Source organism: Stegastes partitus, unplaced genomic scaffold, assembly GCF_000690725.1.
Source record: "Stegastes partitus isolate 25-593 unplaced genomic scaffold, Stegastes_partitus-1.0.2 Scaffold452, whole genome shotgun sequence".
Taxonomy (NCBI): Eukaryota; Metazoa; Chordata; class Actinopteri; family Pomacentridae; genus Stegastes; species Stegastes partitus.
This window is the reverse complement of record NW_007578183.1, coordinates 401736-418452: the sequence shown is the minus strand read 5'-3', so window position 1 is coordinate 418452 and position 16717 is coordinate 401736. Positions and strand designations below refer to the sequence as shown.

General features: G+C 40.7%; 1 protein-coding gene across 1 annotated transcript in view; it reads right to left on the bottom strand.

Annotated features, from left to right (window-relative positions):
• Window positions 1-16717, bottom strand: part of raver2 (ribonucleoprotein, PTB-binding 2) — a 108399-nt gene that overhangs the window by 8122 nt on the left and 83560 nt on the right. The window contains exons 6-12 of the mRNA XM_008286361.1: window positions 13248-13368; window positions 9940-10022; window positions 9752-9850; window positions 8936-9047; window positions 5561-5922; window positions 2324-2432; window positions 730-911 (exon numbers count right to left, since the gene is read on the bottom strand). Of these exons, the coding sequence (XP_008284583.1) occupies window positions 730-911; window positions 2324-2432; window positions 5561-5922; window positions 8936-9047; window positions 9752-9850; window positions 9940-10022; window positions 13248-13368 (1068 nt within the window). The remainder of the gene's footprint in view (window positions 1-729; window positions 912-2323; window positions 2433-5560; window positions 5923-8935; window positions 9048-9751; window positions 9851-9939; window positions 10023-13247; window positions 13369-16717) is intronic.

Below are 16717 nucleotides of genomic sequence, written 5' to 3'. Positions count from 1 at the left end.
AGACAAATACTGTTTGCTCAGTCATTTTCTAGTTGTTGCTGATTTCTTTTTTTTTTGGCCCCCTTCTCTATGTCTGCCTGTGTCTTTGTCGTTCGTTAACTATTGTTCCTGCCGTCGGCTCTCTCCTGTTCCTCTCCTTTGTCTTGTCTTTCCACACAAATTAAACCGACCGTTTTATTGGTTATCTAATCATGACTCATTTGTTTGGATGAGTAGATTGTAATTAACATTTAAAATTGGGTTTGCTTCTTCCTGCAAATATCAGATATGTCACTTGCTGCTGGGGGAGGCGTAACTACGACAAGTGCGGAGACGGAGGGGGGGAAAAAAAGGTGACAGAAATAAAGAATAGAAAGGATGATAAGTGCAGACAAACATTCAGAAGGGGGGCTTCATGACTTGTTCTGAGTGGAGTGTTAGGAGAGAGGAGGGGAGCAGGGACAGATGGAGACACACAGCGCTCACTGCCAAATCCACTCTCACTCTGTCTGTCCAAATATCCAAACCCATTCTCATCCCTTCCACCTCCCTGCCTCCCCTAGTTACGGCTCATTCTGTCACTGCTGCACTCATCCTTGCTTTAAATCCATCCATCTATTCAGCTACCATCCCTCTCTCACACATTTTAGGCCTAGTAACACTCGTGAACCCAATTGTGAACACGCAGACCCACATCCAGCTATCTATCGCCACATTTGTGTCATTTGCAAAGTGCATGTTTTGCAGTACCTGGGTGTAGGCTTGGTTGTACTGGCTGTAGTCGGTGGAGGTATCAGTGCTGTACGGGGCTGTGGTCGTAGCTGTCGCACTGTGTGAGAAGGATCCGGAGCCCTGGGAGACCACAGGAGCAACCGAGCCGCCGTACACCCCGGAGCCAGGCTGTCCTCCCTGGGCTTTGCTCCCCACTGACCCTGAGCAGCAGTGGAAGGATCCATGTGTTAAAATGACAACAGTGTGGGTTCAAATACAAAGATGGCAAGCAAGATTACAAAAAAACTTGCTTAATGAATCCTTCAGTGAACATCTATCTTATAAACATCAAATATTCATGACTGGTGGTTGGAGAGGTTACGAAAAGTTTGCACACAATAAGGTCGTCAGCATGGATTAGCAACATCTGACGTGAATGCCAGTAGTGACTCAAAGACATGTGGAGGAAAAAAACAATCAGAAACTTAATTAATCCTACCGGTGGATTTGAAAAGAGTGTCACTCTTAAAACTGAAAAATTACAGCATTTATCAGAGTCAGAGAAAACTCTTGGATCTTCAACGACTCAGGAGAGTGACCCAATCTAAGCTTAAAACCGTGATATCTCATTTACAAATTTACCAAGAATTAAACCATTTGCATTTACCAGATTCTGAAAAAATAAAAATAAAAATAAACAAAGAACCCCGTGATCATGTGATGAAAATCAGGGACTTTTTGCCTAAACTGGGATGAACTGCAGGTTGTGTTTACACAGAGCGGATAAGAGACAAGCATGGAAACAAATAAAACATGTAAACACCAGAATATCAATACGAGGAGCCACCATTTCCCCCCCGTAACTGGTAACACCTGCGGCCATTTGGAAATATGTTGTAAATGTTATTTCAGTTTGTGATGTTGTTGTTGTTTTTTGGTCCAACAAACAATCAAAGAAATTCTGCTTTATTTATTTTTTTCTCCTGATTTATGGCATTATACCCATCATACTGTGTCAAAGGACATTTTTGAGCTCTCTCTCTCTCTCTCTCTCTCTCTCTGCTATTTCCATTGAGGTGCAGGACTTTATATTGCTGTAAAAAGTGACCCCACACCAAGTAAAACTGAGGCTTTGACTTCTTGAAAAGTATCATTTATTTATCTAAAGTTTATGCATGTATATTTAGTGTGTACCCACATAATCCCTGCTCAGCCAATTCCTGTGAAGCTTAGGAGCTGTAATGAGGCTACGGCAACACAGGAAGTTGCATATTGTGCATCATACAGGACATGTGCATCAACAGCAGGTAAATGATTATTGCTGCAGAAGTGCTTTGAGAGTTTGCTTCAGGTCACCATTTGAATTAATTGTAACTGCTGCAGATTCATGCTGACTACAGCTGCCATCAATACATGAAGGATAAATAAACAGAAAGACAGGACATGATATGAACCCATCTTTTACTACCATCCTTTTACCGCTTCATGTATGTATAACTATACAACACTATGTAATACAAACACATTTTCCAATGGACAAGAACTACAGAGGTTATCCTAATGCTCAAGTGTAATTTATATAACTTAGGATTGTATGGAAATGCCTTAACGTGCTGTGTGTTTGTGTGCTCACCTTGCAGAACCACTCCTGGCATTACACTGGCCAGGTTTAGGTATGGATTAGAGGGCAGCCTCACTTCTTTAGGAGGATCCCCCAACAAAGAACTCTGACCGCTGCTTACCTGACAGGAGACAGATGGATTGAAATTGCATTATTCACTGTGCCGTCAATAGGTACTGCACATCAAAGAAAATCAGTCTGTTTTGGGGGGAGGTTCGGCAGCAAATTCAATTACTGCCCACTGGGTCCTTTAACGTCTTCCTTCCTTTCCTTACGCTACATGTGCATTACCTCTGCAGAAGGCTTTAAAGTTGACTTTTACGAGCTACTGAAAAGCTAAAGAGACTGTGGAAACCTGCAAAGACTGTTCTCTCCATTAATTACACTTTCCTTCCATTAAAAAGACTGTAGAGAAGACAGCGCTGGGACGGGAATCATTTCCCCTAAGAACTTCAGCACTGTGATTATCTCCGTACGCTGACTTATAATGGATGATGATGTTAGCTTAGCGGTGCTGTATTTAATCCAGGCCCAGTCCAGGAGATGCATATGAACACAAAAGCCGACAGGTATTCAGTGTGAGGAGAAAATAAATGCAGGTGAACAGACAGGTGGGCTCTGGCTGCCGGAGCAGAAGAGACAGCTGGAGAGGCTGAGAGGCAGGCAGAAGGCTTCATACTGTAGCAGCAAATATAGGTGAGACAGAAAAGCATTATGGGAACTTCCCAAAGGAAGAGTCCTCATGGGACGACGGCTGTTTATTTATATGTTCCCTAGTGTTTTCAATGGAGTTAAGACCAGACAAGGCTAAATCAGGAGTAAATATTCCTGTCTGCAAGAGACAGATGGATAGAAGGGTGGAAAGACAGAGTCGCTTATTACCAATGGATCAGTTTATTTTTCTGTTCATGGCTTGATCTTAAAAGTGTCAGAACATACTAAAAATGCCCATCACAGTGTCCCAATGTAACATCTTCACCAAAAGAAAAGACACTTTTTTTTTTCATAAATTAAAAGTTTTCAGTGTTTTTTTAAACAGACAAAAAGAGAATAAAAGCGGTTGTTGTTCAAGTTCTTTCAACCAGACTGCGTTGTTGGCAACTTATCTATTTTCCTGCTACATTTGGCAACCTTTGGGAATGCTTTAATGACTGTTCTGGTGTGCACTAATTTTTCAGTAAATGTACTCAGCTTTGATTATGTTAGCAAAGAAACAGATGACTTTGTGTTGTTTTATTCTTTCAGCTTAAGAAGACTTTTTGTTCCAGGATTGTATGGCTCACATACAAAGTTTGTGAAATTACAGACTAGCGTGAATAATAATAACTATGATCAAACTAAGCAAGGTTTGGATTTCAATATACTAAACTTTGAATCTTTTATGAATGTGAACTTTTCATGCAATGATGTACCTCTGTACGAAGGCATAATCCTCAGTCAGACATTGGGGAAGGACCATGTTGGGTTGGTGTTTAGGAGAATATAGAACAATATTTACTGATTTTGACCTAGCCTATGTTCATAAAGATAGTGCTGTGGTGCCACATGCATTGATAGGCATGTGATCTCAGTTTACAGAAGCACTCATTGCTTCTGCCGCTGTGTGATGCAGCAGGAATTTATTCAAGTCAGATAAAAAGAATCGGACTCTTAGCCAGCTGTAGGCAACAAAAATGACTTCTGTGGTTCTACTAATGTTCCTACAAAATATCAGACTGCATTCAGTCACCGTATATTCCTGTAAGAGTCAGATGTCAATCCAACTGAGATCTGCCTGAGTCATATTTACACCCAACATGTTAGCTGATGGACACCCATTGGTGGTGTTGTGCTACCTGGACTTAGGTGAGGGTCTCCTGGGTGACGGTGTGAGATGTTGAAAGCTTAGAAACACCCGACAACATGATGCATCGTATGTTAAAAGAACTGGGTGGCTGGGGCTCAGGTGGTAGAGTGAGTCGGTAAATGATCGTTTGGCGGTGTGATTCCGCCTAGTAACCTGTGTCGTGGTTGTTGTGTCCTTGGGCACTTCACCCACCTTGCCTGTTGTGAATGTGTATGAGTGGATTGTTTGAGGTGGTCGGAGGGGCCGTAGGCACAGAACAGCAGCCATGCTTCTGTCAGTCTGCTCTAGGGCGGCTGTGGCTACAATAGTAGCTTACCACCACTGGAATGAATGCGTGTGAATGGATAATTGACAGTGTAAAGCGTCTTTGAGTGCCTAGAAAAGCGCGATATAAATCTGATCAATTGTTATTATTAGTAATACAAAATCTATGGCAGGAGGGAAAAGTAAAAGAAGTAAAAAGACATGAAAGTTAATTTGTGATGCTGCAGAGCTCGGTGTGTGTGCACCTGTTTGCACTAAAGACCCACAAACTGTGATCTTTGCAGTTTTCTTGTTGGACCAATCTATGTGCAGAAATGTGAAGAAAAGCCCAAAACACTGGAAACTGCTCTGCTCACTGTAAAAAGTAACATTTGGTGTTAGTCATACATTCATGGGCTGCATGCGTCTTGTAATGTGCAACAATATACAGCAACATTTCCTCACCTTCTGATGCTCTACTGTAAGTTCCTCTCTCTTATTTTAGCTTGTAGGACCAGAAAGGGGCTTAAATATCCAGAGCAAGGAATCAGTGGTAGTCAATATGATCTACAGGACAGTTTTGGTCATGTGTGTGTATAGGAGGGGGGTGTTACACAAATATGTTCTCCTTTAAAAAGTTCAAATAAATTCAAAATAAATAGGAACTAACAACAGAAATAGCACATATTAAACACATTTTCTTCTGTATATGGATGACTGGTATTTTCTCAGAGTTTCACTCCTGTCCCATCCTGTGTTGTGTTTAGTGTGTTCTAGGGGTAGTCTTGAAGAAATGCCAAGATTTGATGTTCTTGTAGTCATTTTCATTGGTTGCTCTATGTTCAACTGGGCTGGTGTTTTTTGGCCTGTGATACACAAATCATTACTCTGGTTGCAACACCGTCTACCTAGAATCTGACTCCAGGTTTTCCAGACTCTTCTCATTTTGTGTTTATTCTTCTCATTTACATTGTTCAACGTACAAGTCAACTAAATAACCAGCAAACCAAGCGTCACATTTGCTGGTTTCACAATCGATCTGGAAACAAACAGCTGGTGATAAAGAATAATAAGAGATGCAGAGAGGAGGGACAGTGGGGTTATAGCACCGAGTGTTGTGGATTTGCTCTTAGCACACGGGTTTGGTTGACTGTGCTCACCATGCTAGCCAGGGGGCAGCCATCTGAGCTGTTGTGCTGGCCTGTTGACGTATAAACTCCTCCAGGAGGTTTAGGTGGAGGGGGGCCAAGGCCTGAGTTACTTATACCCAAGGCATAGCTCTGTCCCTGCGGCTGGGAGCTCACCATCGTCCCCGGAGGTGCCGGCTGCCTCTCGCAGGCGGTGGAGGCGGACGAGGAAGAGGAGGAAGAAGAGCAGGAAGCAGATGGGGTCGTGGACACGGAATGAGCGCTGTTTTGATCTCCTCCTCCAGCTCGACCCTGGAGGTACGGCATCACACCTGCCGCTGAAACCACTACTGTGGCATTGTGGGTAGACGCTGGCACCGACTCCTGGCCCAGCTCTGACATGAGGAGAGCAAAACCAGAAGAGAAAAAAAAATAAGAAAGGCAAAGAAAGTAAATGGAAATGAGAGAAGAGCATAGACAGAAAGTGTGAAGAAAAGAAAAAGTAAAGTTGGGCAGATAAGAATGAAATAAAAATACAGCATATAGGAACAAAGTAAGTGAAAGGAAATGAAAGCAAGGTGAGGACAGATGCCAGATAAACATGTGAAATGGCTTTTACTGATGACCATCACTGTCTCTGTCTCCTCGAGACAGAGACGAATCACTCAGACGGCTGGAGAGCTCAGCCTGACCGTCTCTGTAGAGCCTGTAATATTTGAGAATGGGTTTCCTGCTCATACATCACCACTTATCATGTTTGTTTACAGCCCGGCACTTAGCTCCACACTCCCAATATTTCACTCACTCCGGGGTTTAATAACACAAATACGTACACACATACATAAACACAAGCACAAAAAATGTACACAAACACGCATAATTTAAAGATGCACACACAAACACACATGAAAGGTGAACACACACACACGCACGCACACACACACGCGCAATCACACTTTATTATAAATCCAATATTGCTGTGACAAATGGCCTCCATAGCACAATAAAAGAATCAGCTCTAACAAGCCTTAAGCTAACATTCCCAGCAGAGAGACACACTGATAAAAGACCCACATAACAGACACACACAAAATTGCAAACTCATACACACAATCAAAGAGGGACACACCCACAAACGCAACGATGCACACATGCATAAGTACTTGTGTTTGTGCACGCACAGTCAGTGATATATCATTTCCATTTAAAACAACGCAGCTTTTCTCAGCTGCACATTTGAATTGTAAAGCAGCTTCCTGTAACTGTGAGACATTCAGCAGCCTTGAGAGGAACAGCCCTCCCACCACATTAACATATCCTGATTGAAGCGTATTTGTATATTCTTTTACGTGTATATCACTCTCTTCTTTTGTGTTTACATCCTTTTTCCTTTACATAGTTATTGTTTGAACAAATATCTTAAGATTTACCTGAGAAAATACAAATGCTCTTTGGGATTGTTGGACATATGGGCTGCTTTAAACAGACAGGCTCAGACTCGGTTTATAAGCTTTTCTCTCCAAAACAAATTGTTGGTTAGTATAAAGCAAGCCTTAAGGATTATGTCCAAAACAATAATTACAATTATTCTCATCAGTATTGAGATCATGAATACTGATCACAATTAATTACTGTTTAAGGAACAAGATGTGTTTATTGATCTCATTAGAATAACCAGAGCACTGCCTTCACTTCTATTTCTGCTCAAGTACTAATCTTTGTTTCAAAATGAGACTCATAATAAGGTTCGTCTTCACTTAAATTCAGTGCATCTCCTGGTAGGAAAACATAAATAGCATTACACTCAAAGCACCTCAATCACTGCGTTTCAGCACAATTGACTCTACAGTTTGTCGATGTCCCCTAAATGCCTCACATGCTAACTAGGTGAGTGTGCACAGAGAAGCCTCTAGTCTCCACTCAGTGACTACTGCATGTGCAAAAAATTAGTTTTAAAGAATAAAGTAAGTTGTTATAATATGAGTTTTAAGAAGGGGCTGCACGGTGGCTGGTGGTTAGCAGGTAGCCTTGCAGGTAGAAGATCCCCAGTTCTTGTACTGGTAAGGACACCTAGGAGGAGTCCTGCATGGAGTTTGCATGTTCACCCTGTGTAGCGTGGGTTCTCTCTGAGTTCTCCGGCTTCCTCCCACAGTCCAAAAACATGCTGAGATTAATTGGTGATTCTAAATTGTTTGGTTGTCTGTCTCTAAGTGTAGCCCTGTGATAGACTGGTGACCTGTCCAGAGTGTCCCCTGCCTTCACCCTGAGTCAGCTGGGATAGACTCCAGCCCCCGACAACCCTATAGTGAGGATTAAGCTGCGAAGCAACAGTGCTGCCAACTGCGCCACCTTGCAGCCCCAACAAAAATACAATTAATAGTTTTGTTTTTGAGTCTAGTCATTTTATGTGTCACATCCATTTTAAGGTCTAGTCTACATAAAACTGCTTATGATAATCCATAAAATATGCTTAGAATATCAAATGATGCTATCTTGTACATAATTTAGCATAAATAACAAGCAAGCCTGTCACATAGAAGCAGCACAGCTCCTAACAGATCCAACATTACCATATGTGGCGCTTGATCAGTTTAAAAGAAGTTGTATGTGTCGCTGTACAGCAGTTTGGAAAAATGAATTTAGTCCACAAAGCAAAACGAGGGTGTGGATGTAGCAGCAGCAATGATGTTCTTCCAGATGCTCCAAGTCGCAGATAACAGAGGAAGTAAAAGAAGACAACACCCAAAAATGCGATACATTTAAGATATCCCTCTGGTGATAATCAAATTTTAGATCTTGTTAACACCATACAGTGCCGTTTATAAATTGGAAGACGTATCACGAGCAAACAAAACAGTCAATGCTTTGGCTGAACATTTCTACATTTAAGCTGCACTGTCTCAGAACAGACTCAGAAACACAGATTCTGACTTGTGGGGTCTCATATGTAACAGACCTGAGGAACCAATCCTGTGACCTTGCAGGGTCGAGCTTTCTGCATCATTATTCCTCATAAGAATTGTTTACTGGCTCGGCACATATGGCTGAATTACTCCAGCATTACAGTTTGCCACTGTATGCTGTCGAGTAGTTTTACAGTCTTTGATCAAAGCCGTAGGTGAGCTGGTGTGCTCGAGTGAGTGGAGAGGGGTGGGGACTATATAGATCTACACATTCTAGAGGAAACAATGAGTTACAGCTAAGCCATTTAAGGTAAGAAAATATTATTTTGATGGGAAAAAAAAACTTTCAATATGTAACTTTGATACACAGAGATGAGTTTTTAGGGGTTAAGCCAGCAACCAGAGAGGGGCTTTAATTATTTACAAAATCATTTGATGAAGAGAGGCTGAAGGCTTCAACACGATCTACTTTGTTTGCAGTAATTAGATGCATTCGTTTGCTCACCTGTAGGGGAGTCTCCCAGCAGACCTTTCCCCAGTGGAACGAGGCCTGGAGGCCGCAGAGACAAGGCTTTCTGCATCAGCAGCCTGGATGGGTCTCCGAGCAGACTGGAGACCTGATGGATGGAGGGGGGAAGAAAGAGCATTACAGACAGAAAGACAGGAAAGGTGAGCAAAATAGAAGGCAGATTTTATTCCAAAAAAAAAGGAAAAGCAGGAGAAAGAATAACAAGAGAATGTAAGAAGAGAAGGAGAATCAAGGAGGGAGAGACAAAGAAAATAGAAACCATAATGGAAGGCTATTTGCACGATTACATCCAAATGTATATATTGTTTGGAAAAACGGGAGGAAAAATAAGAATAAACAAAGACAACGTAGAAAAGAAAAGAGAGCAAATATAAAGAATATAAGGATCTTATATCTTGTAACGGGTGGGGCGATTAAGGGTTACAACAGAAATAAACCACATACACTTTGTTTTGTTTGCAGTCTGGAGTATCAACACTAAATATTCCAAACATCAGTTACTGTGACTTTTAACTTTTCACTTCTCACTGCAATTAAAGACAACACTGGAGCCATTTTAAAAGAAAATATGCAAATGAAAACATAGAGGGAAATTTCAACACCTCAAGGTCTTACTTTAAAAAGAAAAGAGGCAATTAGGTTGCGTGATTTCGGGGTGGTTTAGTTTCATTATGCAGTAAATGCTGAAGCTGAAAATGTAGGAGTGCATCTGCACATGCCCACCACGGTGTTTAACCCTCACCGCGAGCCTACGCAAATCGTCACACACACGCACACAAACAGGTGACTTACGCTGCTGATGCGTTTGTCTTTGATGTGTAGAAGCTGCTGCTGTGCGAGCTGCATGTGCAGGAGGTTCTGGAGGACGAGTCCATTACCAAGCATAGCGCTCTGCAGGGTAAAATAGACGTTACGTTAACAAACACATCCACACAAAAAAAAAAAATTCAATCCCACACACATGTTGACGTGACTGTGACCTGGTGTGCTTTTCCCAGCGTGAGCAGAGCTGTGGTGAGAGGAGGCCTGAGGAACGGCAGGCTGGTGTGACGTCCGTACTTTCCTAAACAACAAATAAAAACATCAATCAGTGCCTCCGTTTGTGATTTGCTTTTTAAAAATTTTTTTTGTCTCCACTAATGCACTGATCAATCATCATCTCAACAGGCACGCGCAGGCGGAATTACAAGTCAGACAACCGATCCATCAGTCGTTTACAGCACATTTTACGCAATCACACAGCCGTCTGTTTCATAAGCAGCACGCGTAAAGCAATATTGGCTTATTATTTTAGCACAAAAGAAATCACCTCTAACAACCTAATATCTTAACAGCAAATATGCTCCTCTTTCTAACTGTCATTGTTTTCAAAAGTTTTCTCAAAACCAATAAAAACAGCCCACAGGTCATGTTTACACTTCAGAAAGTGCTTGTGAGAAACTATTTTAAAAATGTAAAAAAACTGTAATACTGTGCAGTAAGTGTTGCACTGAAGCAGTTATGAAGTGAAAATCACAGCAATGTAAAGAGTTGAAAAGGCTTTAAAGCATGCTATGTATAAATAAATCAACAGATAAATACAAAAACATATAAATAAATGTGAAAACAATACTTACACAATACATATTTTTACATCGTATGTTTTTATCGACACTACTTTGCAGGGATCTGTTTTCACTTTGACATGAAAGAACCTTTAAAATTTTGTTGTAAATTCTTGTTAAAAAAGCCAAACCACACTGACGATTACTCACTGCAGCATATTTTAAAATCGACAGGTTGGGAACTGGAAAATATTGTGAGATAACTTCTCTCCTGTGAAAGAGTGCTCCCTGTTGCTTAGTGTTGGCATTTCTTTCATTACATTAGCCGGATGAGCTATGATGACCACCAGCCATCGTGCTCACAAGAAGAAAAGTCTAACTGAAGCATTGCCCGTCTGTATATCTTTAAGTATAGCTGTGATTTTATATCTTCTTCTTAGTTCTATTATATTCTGTTCTAGTTGCTCTTTTTTCCTGGTATTGCCATTTCCAGACATCCTGTCACTATGATGAATTTGTTGTCCAGTACAGTTTAAAATCCTGTCAGACCAACTGAACTGTAAATGTTAAAATTAGGGCTGCAACTAACAATTATTTTTGATAGTTGATCATTCTGTCGATGATTTTTTTTTTTTACGATGATTCATTTTTTTAACAAATATTTTTGTTCAGCCTTTATTTACCCAGGTAAGTTATTAAGAACACATTTTCATGAATAAAAATTTTTAAAAAAAGAGAATTGTGCATTTTACAGCATTTAATTAACTAGTTTCTGTAAAACACAACGTAAATCAGAAGGAACAGAATGAGCTTCATATCTACCTCGTCAGTGAAACGCTTTTTCAATTCAAAGTATCAAACACAAAAATGAGGCAGAATTGTTTTTTAACAAAACAAAAAACAAAAACTGTTTGTTTTTGCAAAGTTTGCAGGTCCATCGTCTTTTCTGTAGATTTAGTGTGTAGCGCTCCCATGCCTGGGACGAATTTGTTCGTGAAGTTTTCTTTCCTGATTTCGCTCTGTTCTCTTTTTTCTTCAAACTTTCGCGAGTCACCTCCGCCATGTCGCTGAACGCATTGACTGTGCCGTGGTGCACGTGATGCACATCAAGGCCAACTATTGGCTGTTGGCTACGTCTCCTCCTGTACTGGCTCATTACTGCCACACGTTGGTAGCTGCTATAACAGATTGATTCAAATTTGGAAATAAAACAGACCGCTTACAGTAAAAAAAACAACTATTGCAACTAATTAAGCAACTAATCAATGACTAAATGAGTTCACAACTATTTTAATAATCGATTTTAATCCATTAAATCGATTAGTTGTTTCAGCCCTAGTTTTAAATTGATAAACCACATCACACATGTACTGTATTTGAGAGAATTTTCATCTTTTGTGGTTTGTTTCGACTATTTTATCACCTCAATTTAACTTTTTTTTGTAGTACCAAAGGATTTAAGTGAACTGATGTTCTACTGATGTAATCAGTACTGAGGAAGCAACAAGTTTGTGTAGTTTGTGATTCAAACTAATGCAGCTTGGTGTGTAAAAAAATCACAGAAATCCAACATTGTGGAGGGTTTGCCTTCACACATGTTTCCTGTTCAGGACTCACATCAGCAAAAACTCATCACTATGCCTGTCTCATCATCAGGCGAGCGCCACCCGACGTCTGCACACACATCCTCTCTGTGACTTTCGTGTGCACACGTGTTACCACAAGGCCTCCTCATAATAAATGTAGGCGTCAATGCTAATGGTAGCTTCCTCCAGAATAGGTAGAGAAAGTTTAACATTTAATCAAGATCCTAATTTTAGACTTTAATTGTGCGTGCTCTTCTTTAAGAGAGCTCCCCCGCCTCTCCCATCCTCTCTCCTTCCTGTTCTCATTTGTTCCGCTAGTGTCACACGATTTCATTTTAATACCTGATTAGCCATTCATCAAATGATGATGCCGTCGACGAGGTGATTACAGTACTGTATTTAGGAGGGCCGAGCAGAGGGACGGACACGTACGGTGGATCTTTGATTACCGGCGGAGCCCCTTAGGAGCGGAAAGATTACTCAAATGGATGAGTTCAGGACACTGATGGGCCTTAAAATTTAAGGGATTGTTCAAAATGTGCAATGTAAATGCTAATTTGAATAATGAAGGCTGCTTTAAAGGACAGCAGATTCAGAAACCATAAGTTATCACCTGGAGCTTTCAGACAGTGTATGTTATGTCAACATGATGTTGTAGTTTTCTCCCCCATTTAAAAGCACCCCTTTTTATACATTTACTATTATAAAATATTTTGATTTTATGCTTATTATTGGTCACAGGCCGTCATTTTGTAAGTGTGGAGACACACTGGGTGAGGTCGAACCTCCCCTGTAGCCTAGCTGTTGTTATTTTTTTTCCTTACAATCGCACCGCTGTCATTTCATTTGACACGTGGCAATCTGCTCTTCCAACCCTGCATTTACCTTCAAGAGGACACATCACATCTCCAGTTGTGATCTGAATAAACACCCCTCACTAACACACTCCTATCCATTTCAGCTCTTCATACAGTCTGTCATAAATACAGTCGGTTTGTTTTGATCCACACTAATAGAGGAGTAGTCCAATTTGTTGCACATGATATATCTGTATAAAACAAAAAAAAAGTCTGTATATCCTATAAAGACTTGTATTCTAGTCAAATGATTACCAGAGCTCTATGCAGGAGCCCTCGTGACTGTAATCTGCAGTCTTACCTCCTCTTTTCCCAGAGTGGTACGGTCTCATGAGGATCTGCAGGGCAGCAGGGTTGGTCATACTGGTCAACAGCTGAGCCAGGTTCGGTTCCGGTAACAAGCCTTTCCTATTACTCAGAATCTAGAGAGAGAAACACAAACAAGTTAGTGGAAGGAAAGTGGGTCTGCGTGTGTGTGTGTGTGTGTGCGCGGTACAATATGTGTTTTGATCTTGTCATTAGAAGCCCCTGATGGCTGCAGTAATCATTACACTAGTTTACATCATCAGGATGTGTCTGCAATGTCAGCAGAGGGAAGTCTATCTGGGAGACAAAAGGAAGAAGGCAAGAAAGAGCAGGGGACAGAGGGAGGGGAGAAGAGATGAGAAAAACAAGGCAGGAGAGGAGTTGAGAAGAAACAGAAAAAAAAAAAAGTTCCTTGGAGACTTGAGAAGGCCATTGTTTAGATATTCACTCTAATTTATAAGTTTCCTTCCAATTCTACATCTTGGCATCTTGCTTGAGAAAAACAAAACATGCCAAGTTCCCATCTGCTGCAATTGTGCAACCTGGAAGAGGTGCAAGTAAAAGCAACCGCACTGCAAAGTACACATACTGGTAATACACAAGTAAATACACAAGGTATTCTTAAGAGCGGCCTACATATGATATTGTTAGTGAGTCAAGAGAGAAACAAGAATTGGTTTGAAATCATAATTCTCTAAAAACTTAAGGAAACAAAACAAAAAATAATTCAATAAAACAACCAAGTGAAGCTACTTCATAAGGATTGTATGGGTTTGACCAGATCTGATATGTGCAGACAACAACAAGAGCTTCCATCCAGCTTCAAACCAGAGGAGAGCTCCAAGCTGGCATAAAACTGTGTTGATAGAAGATGCTAAGATTCAAGACGCCCGTGTAGAACATTCATGGTCAGACCCTTAGAAAATTTGCTCGATCATGTGGCAGATTTGACCAAAAAGAGATGCGTTGTGAGACACACAATGTGGGAATAACGTGTGTGAAAACCAAACTGTGGACTAATTTCAGTGGCTACAAACTATAGTTTAGCACATATAGTTTTATTTTTTTTTCCTTTTGAACTCAAATTAAACACTTCAAAAGGTCTCTGTGATCAAAATACAGCATTTAGCATTCAGTCCTGTGCTTGTCTGGCCACAAAAACAACACCTAACAAAAATACCCTCTTCCACATACAATCAAGACTTTTCTTTCACACTTATAAAGAAGTCTAGAGTTACATTTTTAAACCTTGCTGCCCAAATGAATAGAAATATTGACAACAAGGAAAATGAGAGGAGACACAGGTGGTTTGATCTGTAACAATGAGTCAACAAGTTTAACCCTTTATTCTTGAAATACTTGGAAAATGAACATTTCAACTCTAGGGTGTTATTGGAGGATGTTTCAAGATATTTTTACTTTTGTGACTTAAAAAAAATGTTGCAAATCAAGATTAATAAAGTTACCATATATGGTAATTTGCCTGTCTCTGGTTAAAAAAAGGGGGGATTTATAATAAATAAAAGAATGAGTGACAAGTTTGAGGTAATGATACTTTCACAACCAGCAACAAAGTATTTATAAAGTGCTTGGCCAGTTCATTTAGTGACATTTCTCTTGGGGTAGTGGTATGAATGGCTCTAATCTCAAATCAATCAAAGTGGAGTTCAATGCTAACCAGTAACGAAAGCGCCTGGAACATTTGTTTAGTGACATTTTTTGTAAGGTCGTGATATTGGAACAAATATAAAAACTAAATCAAAGTGCACATGGCTCTTTAACGTCAAGGAGAGGCCCAGGGTGGACATGTTGAACGTCCAAGGAGGTTACCGAATATGGTCACTTGCCCCATAAAGGGTTAACTGTTGCATTTGTTTTGTATTTGTCTAAATCAGGTCTTAACATTTCTTTCCTGGTTTTATAACCACTGTTACTAGTTTCTGATCAGGAGGGGGGGACATTTGAGCTACAAACAGGGTTATGGGGTAAAGTTACCTGAACAATTGGATAAATTGCTCCTTACACACAGGGTTTTACTGATAGTAAGATGGACAGAGCTGATCTACACGATCTTAATTATAGGTGGATGTTTGGAATAAACAGGATAACAAATCAGACTAATGTGGAATTACTTTCTTTAACTTCATATATAAATGAACAGTTACTCAGCATTTTGTCAACTAAAACTACAATTATCTTTATAACCATTTTTCGCACCATATTTGCAAACTAAAAACAGCTGGGACGGGGTATTGGATTCATTTAAAGTTAAAAGACACACCAATTATGTCATAGCAGGTTATAATCTTGTATTTCAAATGAGGCTGGATTTCCCTTTAAAAATGAATAAGATGGGCTTTAACCATCTTTCCTGCCCTCTTTGTGTTTGTAGCCCACAGCTGTCTTTGTCATCTCACTCCTGGGCCGTTTGTTTTGTTTCTTATACTTTTAATCTTGAATCCTTTGCACCCTTTTTTCTCTGTCTCGACTATACATCCTGATTTTCTTCCTACTCTTCTGTCTCCTCTTCTATTCACTCCCTTTCTGAAAACACCTTTTATAAAATCTGACACTGCATCAAGCAGTATTTCTCAGTGTTTCTGCTGTTTTCCCTCTCCGGTGTTTCTTGTCGGTGTCTTGTTTTTCTCTCGGTATCTGTCTGGGTGTGGCACGACATTCCCGCTCTTGTCGATCATCCACACACCTGAGGTTTCGTCATCCATCCGCTCCAGCAGTCTATCTACCTCGACTCAACCCTCCAGTCTCCGCCAGACGATTCAGTTCACTCATGTGCCACCTACTCACTCTCGATTTTATCAAGTAGTTTTCTTCATGACTCCTGGCTAATGCTGTGTTTTCCCTGTGCCTCTGGTCTGTTGTCTCCTCGCCCGTCTGCCCCACCACCAGCTCCGCTCACCCATCCAGTCACGCTCCTGCCCCGGCTCACCGCTCTGCTCAGAACATCGCTGCTTCAGCTCTCCACCTTCTGCAACCTTCAGCTTCAACTTCTCACATTTTTTTTTCAGTTCTGCATAAATGTGTGTTAAGAGACACCCTCTAGTGAAAATGTTTTTTTTTAACCTTGTCAACATGTCCATATGGCGCTTTTTAGATGCTGGAAGCCACGTCGTGAGAGAAATAAGCAGTAAATACCATGTCTGCCTTGAAACTGCCGACGCACCGATGACAGGAACACAGACTGAGATGTTCAGGGCTTCATGTGCAACGGTCCTGTCAGCTTGCAGGGTCGGGTGTTTCAGACCATTATTCTTCTTCAGAATAGGTTTCCAGTTTGAACATGTTTGGCTTGTTTACTCCAATATTACAACTTGCCATTGTGTGGCATAAAGTTTCTATAGTGTTGGAGAAGAATTAAAGGTGAGCTGGTGTGCTTGAGCCACAGCAGGTGGGCAGGGGTGAAAAGAGAGAGCAGTGGGGAGTTCATCAACTGTCTATTTTCATTAT